This window comes from Carassius carassius, chromosome 46 (assembly GCF_963082965.1).
Source record: "Carassius carassius chromosome 46, fCarCar2.1, whole genome shotgun sequence".
Taxonomy (NCBI): Eukaryota; Metazoa; Chordata; class Actinopteri; order Cypriniformes; family Cyprinidae; genus Carassius; species Carassius carassius.
The window spans coordinates 4,929,124-4,950,821 of NC_081800.1; the positions used below are offsets into that span (position 1 = coordinate 4,929,124).

The window sequence follows — 21,698 nt, forward strand, 5'->3', positions numbered from 1 at the left end:
CCCCAGATGATGCTAACCCTGAAACAACACCAGAACTAACAAATATTTGCTACTTACTATGCAATCACATAATAATTGCTTTTAATAATGTTCATCGTCTGGTTGACTACGTCTTGTATTACTTTTTCTGAAAATTCATGTCATATGCACATAAACTGACAGTCACCACTGATAAGCTACTACTAAATATTGTAAAAAGCGTTATACAAATACACTTGAATTGAATTGAACCTCTCGTTGCAGTCTTGGAAAAAAAAATCTCAAGATTTAATTGCAGAACATGATGCATGATGGGATAAGCAGATTCTGCCCTATTGAACCTCTCGTTGCAGTCTTGGAAAAAAAAATCTCAAGATTTAATTGCAGAACATGATGCATGATGGGATAAGCAGATTCTGCCCTTAAATATCTCTGAAACTGGTGTTCACGTTATTTTGTCCAACCCCTGTATGTAGGCAATCTTGATTTTTATATTTTATTGTTGGCAATTTAACGAACTGACATCTTGTAGTTTACTACTTTACCAGACATTGTGCCCAGAGGCCTCTGGATTGTTAATCCGGGCCCTGCTAGTGAGGGTTATTTAACCTTATACACATTTCTATGCGTGTGCATGCCAGTGTATTTGCAGCCAATCAGCGTGCGAGCGCAGTCCCCGCCTCCCGCACTGAGGCCATCTTACACTGAGCTGCTGTGGGGCGTCACACATATACACTGTATCAGTTTCGGTGCTTATGTGACGCGGCTGCTCTATAGAGGTAAGCGACTGCATGGTGTTGTTATTACGCGATTAAAAACGATTTTAAGAAGTTTAGCTGATCGCGACCCTAGCCACGCTATTCTGCGGATGCTCGCGCGCACAGTGTCGTGGCTCGTGCCCTCTTGACTGATCCCTAAGCTGTCATGCATGCTACTTTACTCAACCCATGAGTCCCAAATACTATTTATTGGGACAAACAGAGGTAGAACTTTCAGTGACGGTTGTTATTTATGCTTTCAAATATATTTTTCTATAGATTAGTGTCAGGCTCAGTTTAGCATCTGCAGAGTTGCAACTATTTAATATCATATCTGACAGCGGGTTTTACACCTTTTTTTTCTTTTCTTTTTTTCTAAATGGCGTAAAAGAAATATGCAAACGAGTTTTTGGCTCGGACCAATCCAACGCATTGTATACAGCTCACTAGTGTTTAAAAAAAAGCATTAGAAGTCGACATCTCTTTGTTTTTATGCATTTTTATTGTTATTATAATGATTGTTGATCAATACATATTTTGTCACCAGTTGTAAATGAAGCAGGTAGAGAAAAAAGTGGCCCTTTCTGTGGACTTGTACTGAAGCATGGATTATGAGAGGAGGTAGGTCAAGAGTCCATCAGCCTGCAGTGTTTTCTTCTCTTTTTAATATGAATTTGCATTCAACCACTGGATGCATAGATGTTCTGACATTATTACTTAACTGCATGTGGTTAAATTTAAATTTGTAAATGGCAAATAACAGACATTAACTCTTTTAATGCAGTATATATGTAATGTAAATGCAGTATATATTTAAGGTACTGCATTTTTTTTTACCTTTTCAACATCAGCTTTCTGAAGTTTATTTAAATAGTCCTGCTGTGTAATAGAAGGATTTACAAATAGGAAATGAGAAGTGTCCCATGCTGTCCATAAGTTAAGGTTAACTATTCCTTTAAGCTACAGATTGCCTAAACCTTTCTCTTTTACGCTGTCATAGGGGCGGTCGTGGTGACCGCATGGGTCGCTACGGGAAAGAGTCCGATGATCACGACTACAGGGACATGGACTATCGTGGCTATGGGCAAGGAAATCGACCGAAAAGCGTCTTAACAAATTCTAGACGTAATGAGTCTGATAGTAGTTTTGCAGGCATGAGAGACTTTGCCTCAGGTAATTTCTCAAATAACCGACCCGGATTCAGACAAAAGAGGAACCATGGGTCTGAAAACAACCAACTTGGAAAGAGTCTCCTCCAAAGTCCCCCAAATGATAATCTCCACTCAAGATTCCAGCAAGATGATAATGATTATGAGTTTGAACCAGAGATTGATGCACACAGAAGGGGTATGCAGACATTTAGATCAGGACAGAAGGTGTACCTGGATGAGCAAACCCCAGATGAAGGAGAAAAAAATGAGGATAACACCTGGAGCAGAGTTGGAGGGCGGTACAACTCTCAGGGCGAATACAGTGCAGAATGGAGAGCTGAGGAGGACAAACATATCAGGCATTCTGCACACAAACAAGTGAGTAGATTTATATTGTTTACTGATTAAACATTTTAACATATCTAAACATTTCTCTTTGTTATTAAGAACTTGAAAAGAGTAATCTATATCTAGGGGAACTGTCTTCCTGATTTAGGGCTTTCCTGACCAAGCCCAACCAGCTAGGGACAAATTAAGAGATGGAAGTTTTCATCATGCCCTGGACATGGGCCAGGAGGAGCCAGAACCCCGTGACCAGGACTACAGGTCGGATACAGAGCAGGCCCAGAAACCCAGCAACATTGTCATGCTGAGAATGCTCCCACCAACTGCAACTGTTAATGAGGTTTGTCTTCGCTTTTATTTCTTGATATGAATACAGTAACCTTTTCAGTTAACATTTGTGGAGTATTGATACAATCAAAAACAAAACAAAAATAGATCTGCACTTACATTGCAATAGAAATCTGTATTGCAGTTGTTGTTTGTTTGCACTATAGACTTGCATTGTGCATAGCACATAGTTTTTATAAACTATGGGATAGGTTGACTTTTTTTTTGTTCATGTTATACATAGCATGCAGAAATTAAAGGAATAGTTCAGCTAAAAAATTACAATTTGCCCTCACCCTCATTCCATCCAAGATGTAGATTAGTTTGTTTCTTCATCAGATTTGGAGAAATATATCATTACCTCACTTGCTCACTGCAGTGAATGGGTGCCATTTGGGGAAGTCGTGGCCTAATGGTTAGAGAGTCGGACTCCCAATCGAAAGGTTGTGAGTTCGAGTCCCGGGCCGGCAGGAATTGTGGGTGGGGGGAGTGCATGTACAGTTCTCTCTCCACCTTCAATACCACAACTTAGGTGCCCTTGAGCAAGGCATCGAACCCCCAACTGCTCCCCAGGCGCCGCAGCATAAATGGCTGCCCACTGCTCCGGGTGTGTGCTCACAGTGTGTGTGTGTGTGTGTTCACTGCTCTGTGTGTGTGCACTTTGGATGGGTTAAATGCAGAGCACAAATTCTGAGTATGGGTCACCATACTTGGCTGAATGTCACGTCACTTTCACTTTCATCAGAATGAGAGTCCAAACAGCTGATCATCACAATAATTCACATGTAGTCCACTCCACACCACTCCAGTCCAATAAATTAATGTTTTAACTTAAAACCATAAATAAAATATGTGTCATTATTTTGCTTTGATGAAAGAGTCACCTCGTCTGAATCAGGAGAGAAATAAGTGAAAATGGTCCAAAACATTTCTGAACAAATATGTCAGTGGATTTTGATGTGAAAGGAAACAATGGGATGGACTTTTACACTAGAGGAAGTGCTGTTACAGATTATGGAATCGTATTTAAGTCCTTAATGATGAGTGTTTTATAAACCTATAGGTATTCACTTTTTCAAATAAATCGATCGACTGGAGTGGTCTTTTTATCAGTTGTTCTGTTTTTATCGTCATTCTGACGGCACCCATTCACTGCAGAGGATCCATTGATGAGCAAGTGATGGAATAATACATTTCTCCAAATCTGTTCATATGAAGAAACAAAGTCATTTACATACTGGTTAGACTGAGTGTGAGTAAGGTTTCAGCAAATTTCATCCAGTAGCATACCCACTTTACTTGAGGTCCTGCTCTGATGTTTTGGTCTAGTTAAGCATTGGTGTTTGATCTTTAGATTCGTGCTCGACTGCAGGAGCAGGGGATCCAGCCCAGAGAGGTTCGCCTCATGAGGAACAAGTCTTCAGGTAAGCATGCTCTACCAGGGGGGCTTCTCTGTACCCCAGACTCACCTCCAAATCTCTCTTCCTCTGCCTTTCATAACAAGCCTTAGCTCACTCTTGCGTCTGCCTAGTTCAGTGTGTTATTTCAATGCAGCATCTTTTCGTTCTCACTTTCCTACTGGTGTGGTTGAGTTGGGTAAAGATGCTGTTCAGTACTGGTGCTTTGAAATCTTCAGGCGTATGTTTCTTTAACTCCCTGCACATCTTTTCGTTTAAGCCATCACTGATTATTTCCTGTTCTCTGTTGTGTGTTAATATTTTCTTACCATACCCCTTGTCAGACTGTTCTTAACCAGACAACATACACACTCACAATACATCCACAAGCATGGGAATAACAGAAACATGTACACTGGCACACAAGCACAAACATAAGTACTCCCAAGTTCACATGTCCTGCCAGCCTTATCCCTCATCTCACTTTGATTGCTCTTGTCCTGAACTCTGGGGAAGATCTTGCACCTTACATTGTGTAAGTATTTTGCAATAGCTGTGTTGAGATGATAAGTGTGGCTGACCATTACATGAGCAATTTTTGGCTTTTTTTTTCATGGGTATGAAAAGGTTTTGGAATTGTGTGTCCTCAGCTAAAAGGGTGGACAAAATAATGTAAACACCATTTAAAAAGTTTTTCAGGTCATTTAATTACACCGCTACATAGGTGAGTCAGTGTAGGTTTATTAGTCTTAAAGAGTACAGATGCTTTGAGGAGTCGTCTTTGGTCTGTGTTTTAATGGATTTACATTTGAAGAAGCCAAATAATGCATTTTAATCCGTGTTTTAGGAAACTCTTAAATATTGATCCTAATCCATAAAGGAATAGCTAAATCTCGGGAATCATTATCGCCTGCCCATCCAGTCCTAGTGGTTAATGGTAAACAAACTTGGTTTGCTGTCCAGGCTTGGCTTGAGCTTCAAATTCAACCCCGGCCACTGCGGTGCTACATAGAGATAGAATAACAGAAATAGAGGCGGTGATGGGGAGGTGGAGGGATGCCAAAAGGGTCGTCGATGGGATGGCACAATGACTGCTGCTTATATAGGCTCATAATCATGGGAAATTACCCTCCAAAAGATCATTTGAAGTCATTGTTGTGTTAAATGAGAAAAGATCTGAAAAGACATCAACATGTAGCTTTAGAAATATTAGCTATAGAATTTGTTACACCTAAACCTTTAAGGCTACATTCATTTAGTACTGCCCTTCATGAAGCAACAGAAGATACTTGCATGTTTCCCAGAAGACAAATTAAGTACAATTTATCTTGATCTTCAAATTTAAAGGTTTTCACCCCCGGCTCTTTATGCATCGGGTTTCCTTCAGTCATGGATTGTCCAGGCAGGCACAGTATTAAAAACTGTAGGACTGAAGTATTAAGAGTTATTAATAATTTCACTTATTTTTCTTGTGGACTAAAAGTAAACATCTTTTATGTAAAATATCTTACTCAGGACAGTACTAAATAAGAAATAGCGTGACATACATCTCATTTTGTTAAAATAATTAACATTTTCACAGATTCTGCAAGAGATTCCCAAACTTTTGCATACCACAGTATAATCATATGATATACTGTAAATATAAGACAAAAACCATATGGGGCATTTTTTTTTTAATCTTATGGGCATATAACTGCATTCTCATAGGCTACATCATTTAGTCATTTGTAGGGCTGGGCGGGGCGTGCTGCATTAATAATTTATAATATATATATATATATATATATATATATATATATATATATATATAATTACACCAAATGAACATGTTAAATCAACTACTCTAATAGTTACATAACAGAGGACCAGTGACCCCTGAGAGGAAACACTGTTGTCACATGCTGTGGTCTAATACTTTTGCAAGAATGACTTCTTAGACCGCTTCCATGATGTTGCTCATTACCTGATGTAAATGTCATTGTAAAAATGTTGTGTACGAGTTGCTCTTCCCCTTCCTTACACCTCAAAGAAGAGCAAGAATGGTGAATGGTTCCCAAACGGTTGAGGACTTGTATGACAGCATTCCAAGGACAGAAGCTGTCTGAAGGCAAACAGGGTATAGGTCCTTGATACTGATGTATTAATCAGGTGTTTCCTTTATTTTTTCCACCCCACTTATGTGTCAGTAACATAAAGTATTATGGTAGGAGATTAAAGTTCAAGGAAAACTATAGACTTTTCAGGCATGTGAAATAGCTATTGACCACCGTTTTAAAGATTAGTCAATTTAATTTGAATTAAAATAGTTATGGTTCGAATGTAATGTTGTTCTTTAGTTATTATAGCATTGAAACATTTGACTGTATGCTGTGTTTGCAGTAAGGCTGCTTGGAATGCCTCTTTTTATGAGCTTTATTTTTAATCCAATGTGAGCAGTTTGGCCAGAGACCTTTGTTTAAACCCAGTCCTTTGGCATTTCAGGCCCACAGGTATCCACCTGTACTGTACCGACTGTTGTGATTTCAGACGAGTTTAAACCTATAATCAAAATTAGATCAGAGGTATTATAAGTTAGACTTTTATGCACATTGGTGAATCAGACAGTGTCAAAATGTTACAAACAAAGATCCATAAAGTTGCATAAGTGTCAGTGTAATGTAAGTTTTGTACGCAATTACTTAAGTCTCTCTCTCTCTCGCTCTCTCTGTCTTGCTCTCTCTCTCTCTCTCTCTCTCGCTCTCTCTGTCTCTCTGTCGCTCTCTCTGTTGCTCTTTCTGTCGCTCTCGCTCTCTCTCTCTCTCTCTGTCGCTCTCTCTGTTGTTCTTTCTGTCGCTCTCGCTCTCTCTCTGTCTCTCTCTCGCTCTCTCTGTCGCTCTCTCTGTCTCGCTCTCTCTCTCTCTCTGTCTCTCTGTCGCTCTCTCTGTTGCTCTTTCTGTCGCTCTCGCTCTCTCTCTCGCTCTCTCTCGCTCTCTCTCCCTCTCTCTCTTTCGCTCTCTCTGCCGCTCTCGCTTTCTCTCTGTCTCTGTCTTGCGCTCTCTCTCTCTCTGTCGCGCTCTCTCTTTGTCTCGCTCTCTCTCTCTCTCTCTGTCTCTCTCTGTCGCTCTCCCTCTCTCTCTCTCTCTCTCTCTCTCTCTCTCTCTCGGTATATATATGATTTAAATTGCTCACAAGTGACAGTAAAATTTTTAAGATAAAAGTAAATGCTGTACTTTCAAACATTCTATTCATCAAAGAATCCTGAAAAAAGTATCATGATTTCCACCCAAATATTTATCAGCACAACATTGATGATAATATTAAGTTTCAGCAATGATTGACTGGAGTAATGATGCTGAAAATTCAGCTTCGCATTCTAAAATGTATAAAAATAATTTTTATTTTCAGACATCTAATAGTTTTGTGTGTACCCACATTGTCTAATAATGTCTTTTGCAGATAATGGTAAATTAACTGGTGTTAATATCAGTTCTAGCTGTGATAGAATACAGCTATGGCTCTTTCTACCATCTATCTGTCTCTTTCTTTCTCCCTCTCTCTCTCGATATGAAAACACTAACCCCTCACTGCGTTGTTGTTGTTCTGTCATTGTGGCCCGGCGATGGCTGTGTCTCCAGGTCAGAGCAGAGGATTCGCCTTCGTCGAGTTTAATCACTTGCAGGAGGCCAGCCGCTGGATGGAGACCAACCAGGTCACTTCACACTGCACACACACATACACACTACAAGTCCACACGTGTATGGATATAATATACCCCTTTACGCCTGGATTCCTTATGATTTCACAGATTTCGCCATCTCTTAAGAATGAGGTCTGTCTGTTATCTGTATTTGACACTGCCACTAGTTGGGTATTTTCTGTCCAAGTTCAGTATAAACTCAGCAGCGTTAACCTGAAAGCTCAGTTTGTGCGTGCTATTATCTCCCTTTTTCAGTCCGCTGCTCTCAGCCGTAAGATCCTAGTGTGAGATCTGCCCTATATTTCGTTTTTCTCTTGTTGAATCCACATGGCTTTGAAACATGTTCCAAAACAGCATGAGAATTTGCTGTTCCTCTAATGCATCTTCTTATTAAAGGATACAGTTATTACCAGTAAGTCCGTAGATCAGCTGACCTGTATACTGAATGTCAGTTTACATGAAAGCTAGGAAGAAGTTAGTAATAATGTGATACTGTGATGCTTCAGGTCCTCCTTTGCTGAAGTGCTAGAGAGCATCAGAACCAATTCTAGTCCAAACTGCAGCTTATTTTGACCAGACAAGGAGAGCTTGTTTGACAGTCATGTAAATTGTGCGGATGATGCCACAATAATAGGTCATGTGGAAGAAAATCTGATCTAAATAATGATGTCTTTGTTTCTTCATACAATTGTACAGAAAACTCGGGAAAAATCTGAAGAAGAATGTGGATTTCAACAAGAAGTTCTTACAGAATTAATAAGTGCTAATTATTTCACATAAAAAAAACAACAACAATGTGAATTGAACATGGATATCTTGCCTCTAACGGCCTTGCAGATTTAGGCCTAATCCAAAGATGCATTCTTCCTTAAAGGGATGGTTCCCCCTTAAAGAAACTCCCACAGGTTTGGAAGAACTTTAGAGAGGGTAAATGATATCAGAATTAAAATTTCTGGATTAACCGTCCCTTTAAGTGAACTAGCAGACCAATACCTATCTTTCTTTCATGCTGTGCACCCTGATTTCTGCTATTTCTGGTCTAGCAGTCAGCCAGTCAGATTTGGTATTGGCTATTTCAGTCAGTGCTTGCCATTTTTGCGTGTAGCATGATGAAGACGGTTTGTGAATGGACTGTGGGTGGTCTGTAGTCTGAATGGGATTTGAAACGACAAACCCAGATACAGATTTTCACAATGCTGAGAAAATGTTATTTCTGTACTTGTTTTCGAGTATAATGGGGTGCTATAGCAAATAATTGGACCTGAAACGGTATCTAGGCGTAATTGTTTTCTGTACATAAGTACAGGGTCATGTTATTTGTCTTTATATATCAGGCCTCTGAAGTGCTCCAAATAAGGCAATTGGATAGCTATTGGTTTTTGAAGTATTCAGTTACATTAAGGATGTTTTCTTAAAGGGATAGTTCACCCAAAATGACAATTTGCTGTTAATTTACTAAACCCTGCCGGCCATCCAAGATGTAGATAAATTCTTTCCTTTCAGTTTTTTTTTTCTCTATAAAAGTCAAAGGTTGCATTCACTTTAATAGTCAAAGACGCATATCAGGCAATGCTAAATTAACACCAGCATGGCTCCTGATGATATATTAAGGTTTTATGAAGTGAAGTAATTAGTTATTTACAACATTATCTGTCCTCCAGAGCCTCAGGCAAACGGTCCAGAGTGATGTCTGGTTCATGAACAAATCATCCTTCTGAACTCGTTCTTTTTAGTGATTTCAGCTAAAATCTTCTTGTGTGTTCTACTTCAGAAAAAAGTCACCTACATCTTAGATGGCCTGAGGGTGTGAGTACATTAACCGCAGTTTTCCATTTTTGGGTGAATTATCCGTTTAATGCCTGTTTGACGTATAGCTGGAATGAGGGATGTTCGCGTTTATTTTTAACCATCCAGATCCTGAAGGATTTATTTTTGGCTCAGGTTCAGCAATACACTCAGGTCTTTATTCTACATCTCCTGTCATCGCTGTATGAATTTGCTTTTGTGAAACGTCTGTCTGGATGTTTTTTTTGTATTTGTGGCTTAATGTGTGTTTGAGGGTGGGCAGGAGTGAGCGTGACCTGTTTGTGTTCCCCTGAATGGGGGAGGTGAAGGCTTCTGGCCGGAGAGGGTGTCCGCACACACTCTCTCACACGCAGGCCGGCGCGTCTTTCTGAGTCCTCTCAAGCTGATGGTGATATCTGTCTTCCTCTCTCTCTTTTATCCAGTCTTCTCCCCTCTTGTGTGAGATGAGGTCTCAAGTGTGCCAATTCCACCCTGAAAATGACATTTACCCGGTTTTATTCTTTTGTCCCCTCTTTTCCTCTGTGTCTCACTTTCAGAGAGTGCTCTCTATATTGGGACAGCGAGTATCTATGCACTACAGTGACCCAAAGCCCCGTGCCAATGAAGACTGGCTCTGCAATAAGGTCACTTTCATGCAGTCTTTATTTCAGTTTATTTAGTTGTTGAATTAGTATGTCTTTAAAAGGTTCGTTCATTTGAAAATGAAAAGTCTGTCATCATTTACGCCATGTTGTTATAAACCCATAAGACTTTTGTTCGTCTTCGAAATACTAATTTAGATATTTTTATTGAAACCTGAGACTTTTGTCCCTTAACTTGCCAAAAGTTCATAAAGATATTATAAAAGCAATCAATATGAATTGAACAGTTTAATCCCAAATCTTTTGGAGAGAGACTTTTAGATTGCATTTAATGATTGAACAAATTTGATTTGGGCTTTTATTCACATATTAACATTAATCAATACATACAGAGCTCAGCTGTTTATTGTATTTACAAAATTAAATATTACAGTTATACTGATTATGTCATAATAATAGACCAAGTGAAAATAACATTCAGGTAATGGTGCAGTTTTTGATGTATTCATCAGCGTTTATTGTGAAAACCAAAGTGATTGTGTCTCTTCAAAAGACTTGGATTTAACTGCTCCATTCAAATCGATTACTTTTACAATGGCTTTGTAAACTTTTTGAAGCATCAAAGTTTGATGGAATTGAGTTTCAATGGAGGGGACAAGAAAATATCTTCATAAATCTTTATTGATTCAAGTTAAAGAAAAAAGACGTAGGAATGACATAAAGGTGACCAAACGGTGACAGAATTTTTATTTTGTGTGAACTTTGCTTTTCAGTAAACAAGATGTTCTCCCTTGTGTTTTCCCAAACATCTGTTTTGATTCACAGTGTGGAGTGCAGAATTTCAAACGAAGAGAAAAGTGTTTCAAATGTGCAGTTCCTAAATCAGGTGTGAATTCAAAGGGGTTTGTTTCAGTTATTTGTAACCGCATGGTAAAAACATGAATATGAATGTAAATCCTTGTGCATATGGCTCTTTCTTGTCAGAGGCTGAGTTGAAACTGCCTTTGGTGCCAGTGAGTTTACCTCTGGGGCAGTTAAAGGACTCGGCTCAGGGTTTACTGCCCCTTCCTGCCATATACCAGACAGCAGCTCCATTAATCAGCTTAAGTTCCTCGTCTCAGGCTGCGGAGATGGCCAATGACAGTACGTCACACATTTAAAGACATAGTTCACCCAAAAATGAAATTTTGCTTAAGGTGACCATATGAGCCATTTTCCCAGGACGCGTTCTTGCCAGGATTTCTTTATTGCCTAAAACATCCAAAGTAGTTTGACCAATTACATGCAGGTATGGTACATAATCAACCAATCGTGGCGTGTGAGAAGGTGAGATCTACAGAGAACGATCAAAGTAATGCAAATACACGTACATGTTAGGTGTTTGTTCGTTCATTCAACTTGAAGCGTCGCTGTGCACCGATCATCGTACGACACCAAAGTACCAAGAGAGTGATTTAAATGCATAAGGAGCCGTCTGCTCTTGCTCTCTATAGCTCTTATGAATGCCATACAATGATCGATCTGCACAGCACAAACAGCTAAAATCTGGATATTTGAGGCAATAAAAAAAATCCTGGCAAGGACGCGTCCTGGGAAAATGGCTCATATGGTCACCCTAACTTTGCTCTTAATTTCCTTTACTTTGTCTTTTTTTCTTCTTCTTCTTCAATAGAACATTAAAGAAGATTTTATTTACATTTTTTTCACAATAGTCAATGGCTACCATCACTTTAGTAGTCAGAAACATGTTTCAGGCAATGCAAAATTAGTGCCTGTGTCTCCTGGCGATATATTGAGGTCTTATGAAATGGTCGGTCTGTGCAAGAAATTGAATAATATTTACAGCATTTTTACCTGCAATGCAAAACCTTAATTAAGTAAGCCAGGCATTAATTTAGTGTTAACTGACATGCTTTTTTCACTCTCAAAGTGATGGTAGCCATTGACTTTCATTTAATGAATTACCAAGGACCACAGTTTCCAGTAAAAGTCTTCTTTTGCTGTTCTACTGGGGGTAAAAAGTCAGCTACATCTGTGATGGACTTTCATTCTGGAGTAAGACACTTCACTCACCTCTATTGTCTCTTCAGCTCTGATACTGAGGAACCTGGGACCCCATACGACGCTGGAGGCCATTTTGTCAGCTCTGGCCCCATTTGCTACTCTCTCACCTTCAAATGTACGGCTCATCAAAGACAAACAGACGCAGCTCAACCGAGGGTTTGCTTTCCTGCAGCTCACTACTATTGTGGTAAGACAACGACAGTACTTGTAAATGGCATCTGCTTCTTCTGTTAGGGCTGTATCGCGGCTACAAAACATGTACACAGAACAGGTATTACATTGTGTGTGTTTTAGGAGGCTTCACAGCTGCTCCAGATCCTGCACTCCCTGCAGCCTCCTCTCTCTATCGATGGGAAGCTCATCTCTGTGGAGTTTGCCAAGGGCTCCAAACGGTACGAGTTCATGCTGTTCTGATGCTGATCCTGCAGCGTTACGCTGATCTCATAGTTATGTAATAGGGAAAGGAGAATGCAGTTAAGCCACTCGTGTTAGAGAATGTTTACAGAACACGCTATTACTGTAATAATAATGCTTTACATTGAGTTTAATGAGTCTCTCTGTCTCTCAGTGATGTTTTTCTGACAGAGGGGAATCGGGTGAGTGTGGCGACAGTAGCGAGTACAGCTATAGCTGCAGCTCAGTGGGCCGTCACTCAGGTACACACAATACAGGCAAACTAGGCTTGATTAACTACATAAACACTCATATGTAGGAAATAATTAACTGTAAAATGTTGAATGAACATGCACACAAGGTGTAAATGAAGCTGTGTAGCAAAGCAGAGTGAATTGGAATCAAGCGTTGGTTGTGCACAAGGTTGTGGGTTCAATTCCCCGGAAACACATGATAGGTAAAAATTGATAGCCTTGAATGCACTGTAAGTCGCTTTGGATAAAAGTGACTGCTAAATGCATAAATTCAATTTTTTATTTAATTTTAATTTAAATTCATTGTTGAAATATAAACATTTAAAGGTGGCTGTAATTAAAACTTATTGTTTACTGTTTGAATTACATTTGAAAATTGGCAGAATTGACAAAGCACAAAGCTTATTATTGCTTATTTCATCAGCTGAAATCAGCATGGACTATAAGATCTCAGTTCATCAAAATGAAACTTCGTGAAATCAGTCTTGTCAGCTCAGACCATGTTTAGCTGTTCTAGTTTATCCAAGTTGTGTGCATGAAATAGACTCTGACAGCCTCATAATGCACCATCAGAGAAGCACTAATTAAACGCCACCATTCTAGTCGATGGCTTTGGATCTCCAAAACAGATCAGACAAAACCATGAAATCAGTTTTGGACAAATATTTTTGGTTGCAGAAGTTTCGGTGAGTCACTACTTTGAAGGGTTTTCCTAAGGAAACGTTACATATATTGATTTATAAAAGATTGATTAAATTAAGTCTGTTTTTAGGTTGATTTAAAATTTTTATAGAAAATGAACCTCAACTTCAGACTTTTGCATAACACACAGGTCCTTCTAAAAAAATTAGCATATTGTAATAAAGTTCATTATTTTCCATAATGTAATGATAAAAATTAAACTTTCATATATTTTAGATTCATTGCACACCAACTGAAATATTTCAGGTCTTTTATTGTTTTAATACTGATGATTTTGGCATACAGCTCATGAAAACCCAAAATGCCTGTCTCAAAAAATTAGCATATTTCATCCGACCAATAAAAGAAAAGTGTTTTTAATACAAAAAAAGTCAACCTTCAAATAATTATGTTCAGTTATGCACTCAATACTTGGTCGGGAATCCTTTTGCAGAAATGACTGCTTCAATGCGGCGTGGCATGGAGGCAATCAGCCTGTGGCACTGCTGAGGTGTTATGGAGGCCCAGGATGCTTCGATAGCGGCCTTAAGCTCATCCAGAGTGTTGGGTCTTGCGTCTCTCAACTTTCTCTTCACAATATCCCACAGATTCTCTATGGGGTTCAGATCAGGAGAGTTGGCAGGCCAATTGAGCACAGTAATACCATGGTCAGTAAACCATTTACAAGTGGTTTTGGCACTGTGAGCAGGTGCCAGGTCGTGCTGAAAAACAAAATCTTCATCTCCATAAAGCTTTTCAGCAGATGGAAGCATGAAGTGCTCCAAAATCTCCTGATAGCTAGCTGCATTGAACCTGCCCTTGATAAAACACAGTGAACCAACACCAGCAGCTGACATGGCACCCCAGACCATCACTGACTGTGGGTACTTGACACTGGACTTCAGGTATTTTGGCATTTCCTTCTCCCCAGTCTTCCTCCAGACTCTGGCACCTTGATTTCCGAATGACATGCAAAATTTGTCCAACAGTCCAGTGCTGCTTCTCTGTAGCCCAGGTCAGGCGCTTCTGCCGCTGTTTCTGGTTCAAAAGTGGCTTGACCTGGGGAATGCGGCACCTGTAGCCCATTTCCTGCACACGCCTGTGCACGGTGGCTCTGGATGTTTCTACTCCAGACTCAGTCCACTGCTTCCGCAGGTCCCCCAAGGTCTGGAATTGGTCCTTCTCCACAATCTTCCTCAGGGTCCGGTCACCTCTTCTCGTTGTGCAGCGTTTTTTGCCACACTTTTTCCTTCCCACAGACTTCCCACTGAGGTGCCTTGATACAGCACTCTGGGAACAGCCTGTTCATTCAGAAATTTCTTTCTGTGTCTTACCCTCTTGCTTGAGGGTGTCAATGATGGCCTTCTGGACAGCAGTCAGGTCGGCAGTCTTACCCATGATTGCGGTTTTGAATAATGAACCAGGCTGGGAGTTTTTAAAAGCCTCAGGAATCTTTTGCAGGTGTTTAGAGTTAATTAGTTGATTCAGATGATTAGGTTAATAGCTCGTTTAGAGAACCTTTTCATGATATGCTAATTTTTTGAGACAGGCATTTTGGGTTTTCATGAGCTGTATGCCAAAATCATCAGTATTAAAACAATAAAAGACCTTAAATATTTCAGTTGGTGTGCAATGAATCTAAAATATACGAAAGTTTTATGTTTATCATTACATTATGGAAAATAATGAACTTTATCACAATATGCTAATTTTTTGAGAAGGACCTGTATTGACTCAATGCTGAGATGTGAATTCCTGCTTCAACACATGCTTTCAAATATGTGGTTCTTGTTCCAGACGGCCCAGAGCGGTGATATCAGTGTGCACCCGCAGGGGCCAGCAGCAGCTGTGTTTGGGCAGGAGCCCGTGCAGGTCATCAGTGCAGAGGCACACGCCTTTAAAGGGCCAGTGTCTGCAGTACTGACCAGCCACACAACATTAGGCGCTCCTGACGGAGGAAGAGTCTCCACAGGTATAATCACAGCTCACTTCCATCTGCTGTCAGCCACGAGTCTTGAATTTGTGTAAGTGTGAGTGTGTATTTGATCACAGGAGAAGCAGGTGCTACCTCTATATTGGCGCTCGCAGCATCCCAGACTCAACTTGTCGCCTCGACAGCCTCCAGACAGGCCAGTCAGGTAGAGTTCTGTTTTTACTGCTCATTCAAGGTGATTTACTGTGTTGCTATTAAAGCTCAGTGAATATGTCTTTTGCTTTTCTGAAGCACTAATTGTCTCTCTTTACACTGTGTATGTGTGTGTCTGTTCAAAGGTCCCGGTGGAGATCATTGGGAGACCTCAGCCTGCTGCCCTGAACCCTCCTGCTACACCTGGAACCGCTCTGGAGCGCCAGCAGTACCGTAAGCACAGCATGCTCAAAGCATGAAAATCACTTGACATCTCATGACCAATTAATGCAGAAAACCAATTCCAGTGGGTTCACACACTTTTTCTTTTCACTGATTGTATAGTTATTTTAGCTGAATTAATGATTTCCTGTGCATGTTCAGTTTCATTTGAGTGAGGTGCAGTTGTATTCCCTCTTTCCTGCAGCGGATCCTGACGTCTCCACGTACCAGTACGATGAGAGCTCTGGCTATTACTATGACTCTCTTACAGGCCTCTACTACGACCCAAATTCACAGGTACTGAAGAGTTAACTCAGATCTGGCACTGGAAGGCCACTGTGTGGCACGTGAAGCCACAATTTAAGATTAGGTTTTATTCTGTTCATTAAAAAAAAAAGACCTTGAATAGCTGGTTATGGTGTGTTTAATTGGGGTTGGAGCTAAAGCCTGCCGGACATTGACTTAATGAGCAGCTAATTACAGCTTCTTCTACAAGCTGATACTGATAATGTCACTGTTTGTTTTTGTGATGTTCTTCTAGTACTACTTTAACCCTCATACACAGCAGTACATGTACTGGGATGGGGAAAGACACACGTATGTTCCTGCCTCGTCCGAGTCGTCTGACGACATCACAGGAGTGACCTCTGACCCTACAGCTGCTCCCAACAGCAGCAAGGACAAGAAAGACAGGCCCAAGAATAAGACCGCACAGCAGGTACTCCCAGAAATCAGAGAGGCTCGCTGCTTGGGAATTATTTTGCACGTTCAGGTGTAATAATGTGTCCCGGAGGGTGAGGTTTTGAAGGGGTGTCAGTTAAATTTAGTATCTCTTCCTGCTGTGCCTGTACGTTTCCTCAGATTGCTAAAGACATGGAGCGGTGGGCCAAAAGTCTGAACCGGCAGAAGGATAATGGGCGAGGGTCCTCCTCTTCCTCGCTGAGCACAAACTCTCGACTGATGGTGCAGGGGAGACCCGATGACAGACGGGAATCTGCCAGCGCTGATGCAGGCTACGCTGTCCTGGAGATGAAGGTTGGGTTTTTTATTCGTCCGACGAAAGCTTTACTCTTAAAATGCCATGTTTTTCATTGGTCGTATGTGTTTTTTCTACAGGGTGCCTTGCTGGAGAGACCTCTGATTCTGATGGAGCAGATCAAACATCCAGAAGAAAGACAAGTGTGTTTACTTTTACTTGTATTTTCCTTTCCTCACTTTTGTTTTTGTTTTATTTGCTTTCTTTTTATTATTGTAATAGTATTTGTTTGTTTTTTGTTTTTGTTTTGTAGGCTTTGTTTTTAGTATGTCATCGTGTTTGTTTTATTTAGTTTTTGTTTTATTGGCTTTGTTTTTCTGTCATAGTGTTTGGTTTTTGTTTTATTTTGTTTCATATTTTTGTTGTTTGATATGCTACAGTACATTATGGTTTTTATTTTTTGATTGGCTTTAAACATATTCAAAGCAAGGGATTTGAACAGTGCGACTTCAGATTCTGATGGAAAGAGAAAACATCCAGAAGAAAGAAAAGCGTGATTTTGCTTTTTGTTTTGTTTTTATTGTTACTTTATTTTATGGTGTTTGAATTTCATTTATTTTGGATTTTCAGATATTGCTTAATCTTATGTTACATTATGTTTTTTCTTTTTCTTTTTACTTTTGTCCCTTTTTACTTGTATTTAATGTTTTGACTTGTTTCATGTTTTTCTGTCTTGTTTTATTTTGTGCATTTACCATGGCACTCACCACTTGCATCTTTCGTGTTGTACCCTGTTAAACCAGGTCTATTATTGGCACTGCAGTGTTTTCAAAATCTATTTTCCTGTATACGGGTCTGGTCTCTCGGCAGAGTCCTCCTCAGGGTCTGGTGGCAGGATACAGTGGAGAGACAGACAGCGAGGAGGAGGCCGGAGAGAGAGAGGAGAGACTGACAGACTGGTCCAAACTGGCCTGTCTGCTGTGCAGGAGACAGTTCCCCAGTAAAGAGGCTCTGATCAGACATCAGCAGCTCTCTGAGCTACACCGGGTGAGTCCTGCACGGCACATGAAGCCTTGAGATCTGCCAGACCTGATCGCTCTTATAGAGCTCATTCAGAGCAGTGCCATGACTGGCTGTGAGGGACAGTTTTCAATGGTGAAAAGTTGTATACAGTCCCTAGATCACTTATAATTTTCCACAGCTCATGTTGTCTAGAGTTCTTTGTCTATTCATTTTCTGGAAAATGTATTTTTGCAGTGTTTCATCAGCAGAACAATCCTAAAACATATTAAATAACCCACTAAAGAGATGTATGTCTTTTTCTCACAGCGTTGCTTTCATTCCCATTAAAAATCAAAGATGGCGCTGCTGTGAATAATGTCCGAGTCTTAATTTTTGAATAAAAAAATATATTACTAGTAATCAGTGTTATTACTATTAACTGAAACAAAATCTATTAAAAACCTTGTAAATAAGTTAAAGATGAAATATAATAAAAAAAATTAGACGACATCATTAGATGAAGAAATTAAGTGTAAAAAATACTTTTTACACTTGATTACAAAACTAAAAACTAACTTACTGCAATATAAATATCAATATTTTCTAAAAAAAAAAAAAAAAAAGTTATAAAAATTACAAAAGCACATACTGTAACAATATTGCTAAAACATATGCAAATATAAAAATTAATTTAAAATTAAAAAAATTTAAATTAATCTCTGGCATTAACGAGACTATTATTAGTTTTGCATACAGTCCAGTGATTCATCGAGCTCAAGGCACCTGAACAAATTAATGAACAGAATAATGCATTAGTTTGATGTTTTTGATCTTTGTTCATCCATGTGCAGCAAAATCTGGAGCAGAGGAGAGGCAGACCGAGCCAGACACAAGAGAGATCAGAAACAGAGGTCAATACTGCCTTCACCTTCTTCTCAAAGTTCCTCTGATACATTCAAGAGTGTCTAACTACCTTTTTACAAAGAACTGTTTCCTCTTATTTTTCTCTATGATTCCTTGTTTTGTCACGTTTAAAGTATTGACCTCTGGGTGGCGCTCTTCATTTTAGCTTAAATACAGAGACCGCGCTGCAGAAAGGAGAGAAAAGGGGGCCGTCCCACAAGCACCAGATGTAAAAAAGAGGAGATTCAGTCCTGTGTAAGTCAAGTCCTACATCATATATACTGTCAGTTCAATGCAATGCTTTCACAGACACAGTAATACCATGTTATCTGGGGGTGTACCATGGTAATGCCATGTTGTTTGAGTATAATGTCTTTTGTGCTCTTGCTCGTGGTCAGCAGTGGCGTGGGATCTCAGATGCTTCTTGGAAGAATGGAAAAAGGCTTTTTCATACAGAACCTGCCAGTGGAATAATGCTGTATGTCTTTGGACTTCCTTCAGTGCTAAACGAAATGCCTCGTGAGCAGTTTTTAATCATATGGTGCAGAGCAAGTGCACAGCGCAACTAAGACACCATCTTCAGGATGTTTCACCAAGAATAGAACAATGTGGAAATGTGCAGATTTATACACACACACACACACAAATGTGTGTACTTACTTTTTGGGATTCAGGTTGATTTAAAGAAAAGGCCTCAGGACCCTGAGAAATATAGATATAAAAAAAAGCTACTATAGATCGCACAGACACTGTAAATACGATCCAACTGTGTTTCATTCTTATACTTTATCCCATTGTCGGCTTCCCAGAAAGCAGTTGTAAACATTTGTAGATGGCTTGAGTTTATGTGAAACATTTTTCATTTCTGGGAAGCTGTGAAAATGATGTCAGGATGGAAAACTTGGATCTTCCAAGAAACTATTTCTTGTACGTTTCAACTTTAAATACATCTTTGTGTCCCTTTAAGTATGATTTGAATAACAGCCATCATGGGCCCTAAGGAGAAGCTTTGCTAGTAAGTGTGCTATGCATTTGCATGTCTTGTATGACATGACAGTCTATGCAGAATGACAGACAGCAGCTGTCTGGGTTGACTTGCACAGTAGATTAGACTTTTGTGATTTATCTTGACGAAAAGGCACAGCAGATGATTATTGTTTACCTATACAAAATTTTATTAACCTGAATTGCAGTGTGTATCATATTAGACTATATAAGCTGTATATAATTAAATAAGCTGGTATACAGTTGTTGTTTTTTTCATGTGAATTTAAGGTGGACCGAGTGAATTAGTGAATGTATGTCCTTATGAGCACCAAGTGCCATTGTTGTTGTTTTTTTGTTTGTTGTTGTTTATGCACACATATGAAATCATGTTAACGACTTTCAAATTCTAATTTAGTTTAAATGTCATCAAAAAAAACTGAAAACCCATTGTTGATAAATTTGTTTAAATAATAATAAAAAAAGATTGCTAATGAAAAACAAGTAAACCATATGAATATTGAGAATTAAATTCTGAAGTCTGAGAAATGTACATATGTGTCTCAATACAGTAAGAGAATCTCACGAAACCTGTCGAGAACATGTCTGGGTCTTATTTACTCCAAATAAAAATTGTAAGAAAATCGGATTTAATTTACTGCTTTACTAAATTGTATTTAATTATACAAAAAGATTGAGCTTATTTTTAGGATGCTTAAGAGTTTTCGTATTGTATTGTGACTATTTTCACTCCAATTAAGCATTTTGTGTGTAGTATAATTATTTTTTTTGCTGTGAAATATGTCTTTGTCAGATTGACCCATGCAGATGTTCGTGATCTAGTGACCCTGTAATGTTCTGGGACTTTTGCAATGAGTGAATGTGTCCCTCAACCATCCATATGTGTCGAAAGAATGCATTTGCACAAAACAGCTTCCTGTTTTGACATCAGTTTGGTCGTTCTGTCATATTATGTACAAGTCACAATACATTTCTAATAATTAAGGTTTTCCAGGCCCACATGCATATAAAAAAATAATAAATAAATATATTTAAATAAAAAAATGTATGTTTTTAATGAAATCTATTATGCTCACCAAGACTGAAAAACACTAATATTGTGAAATATTATTACAATTTAAAATAACTGTTTTCTATTTTAATATATATTGGTAAAATGAAATTTATTACTGTGATGCGCAGCTGTATTTTCAGCATCATTACTCCAGTCTTTCAGTGTCACATCATCTTCAGAAATCATGATAATATGCAAAGGTGTGGGGTATGTGTGATGAATAGAAATGAATACTTTTATTCATTATTATGCATCGAATTGAACAAGTCTGACATTAAAAAACTTTCTAATGTTACAAATGCTTTCTTTTCATCAGAGAATCCTGAAACAATGTTTCCACAAAATATTACGCAGCAAAAACCTAATTGTGCATCAATTCAGTTTATTAGAATAATGATGCTAATAGTAATGATGCTGAAAATACAGCTTTAACATTCATAGGAGACTTCATTAAAAACACATTTCTCTTTCTTGGTATCCCAGTGTGTCTCAGGCTGCATGTCTTAGATTTTTGTGGTGAGGTTGTTGATTAGTTTTATTACTCAATGAAATAGCTGCGCTGCATGGGAAGTCACGCATTCACTGCACAAGCTGGGCTCTGTACCACAACACAGGCTGAGTGTTCAAGAGCTAACATGGGAAAGACTCTTGTTAGGACAAGACTGCTGCAGCACAAGGACTGTTGAGATCATTATATTACCAGCCATGCAGCAAAGGAACCTGCTACATACAAACAAAGTTGGCATGGCACTATTAACTATTAGCAAGTGAAGTCTTGTTGGCTGTCAAAGCAGAATGAATAAGAAAAAAGTTGTTGAATTAAGCGTCCTTGGGAAAGTATCTTAGATAATGGCCAATATAAGCAAAGGCAGATAGGAAATGCATGCTTATTCAGTTTTCCTCCCTGTCCTGAAGGGAGCGTTATATGTGCAACACAAATACTGCACAGACGTGTCCAAACACTGCCTGCCAGCTCTTTTCTTTATGAATCGATTG

The 21,698-nt window shown here is 39.1% G+C and overlaps 1 protein-coding gene across 1 annotated transcript; it reads left to right on the forward strand.

Moving 5' to 3' along the window:
* The first annotated feature begins 623 nt into the window (after nucleotides 1-623).
* Nucleotides 624-20,271, forward strand: LOC132129702 (RNA-binding protein 10-like). Its single transcript, XM_059541375.1, has 23 exons — nucleotides 624-758; nucleotides 1,285-1,358; nucleotides 1,738-2,266; nucleotides 2,385-2,573; nucleotides 3,915-3,984; nucleotides 7,575-7,648; nucleotides 9,979-10,065; nucleotides 10,849-10,909; nucleotides 11,008-11,166; nucleotides 12,114-12,274; nucleotides 12,382-12,479; nucleotides 12,656-12,743; nucleotides 15,213-15,387; nucleotides 15,468-15,553; nucleotides 15,687-15,774; nucleotides 15,968-16,059; nucleotides 16,304-16,480; nucleotides 16,624-16,797; nucleotides 16,879-16,941; nucleotides 17,609-17,785; nucleotides 18,592-18,651; nucleotides 18,810-18,898; nucleotides 19,042-20,271. Exons 2-23 carry the CDS (start codon nucleotides 1,342-1,344, stop codon nucleotides 19,115-19,117), a joined length of 2,790 nt encoding a protein of 929 aa, XP_059397358.1. The 5' UTR covers nucleotides 624-758; nucleotides 1,285-1,341; the 3' UTR covers nucleotides 19,118-20,271.
* The last annotated feature ends 1,427 nt before the right edge of the window (nucleotides 20,272-21,698 follow it).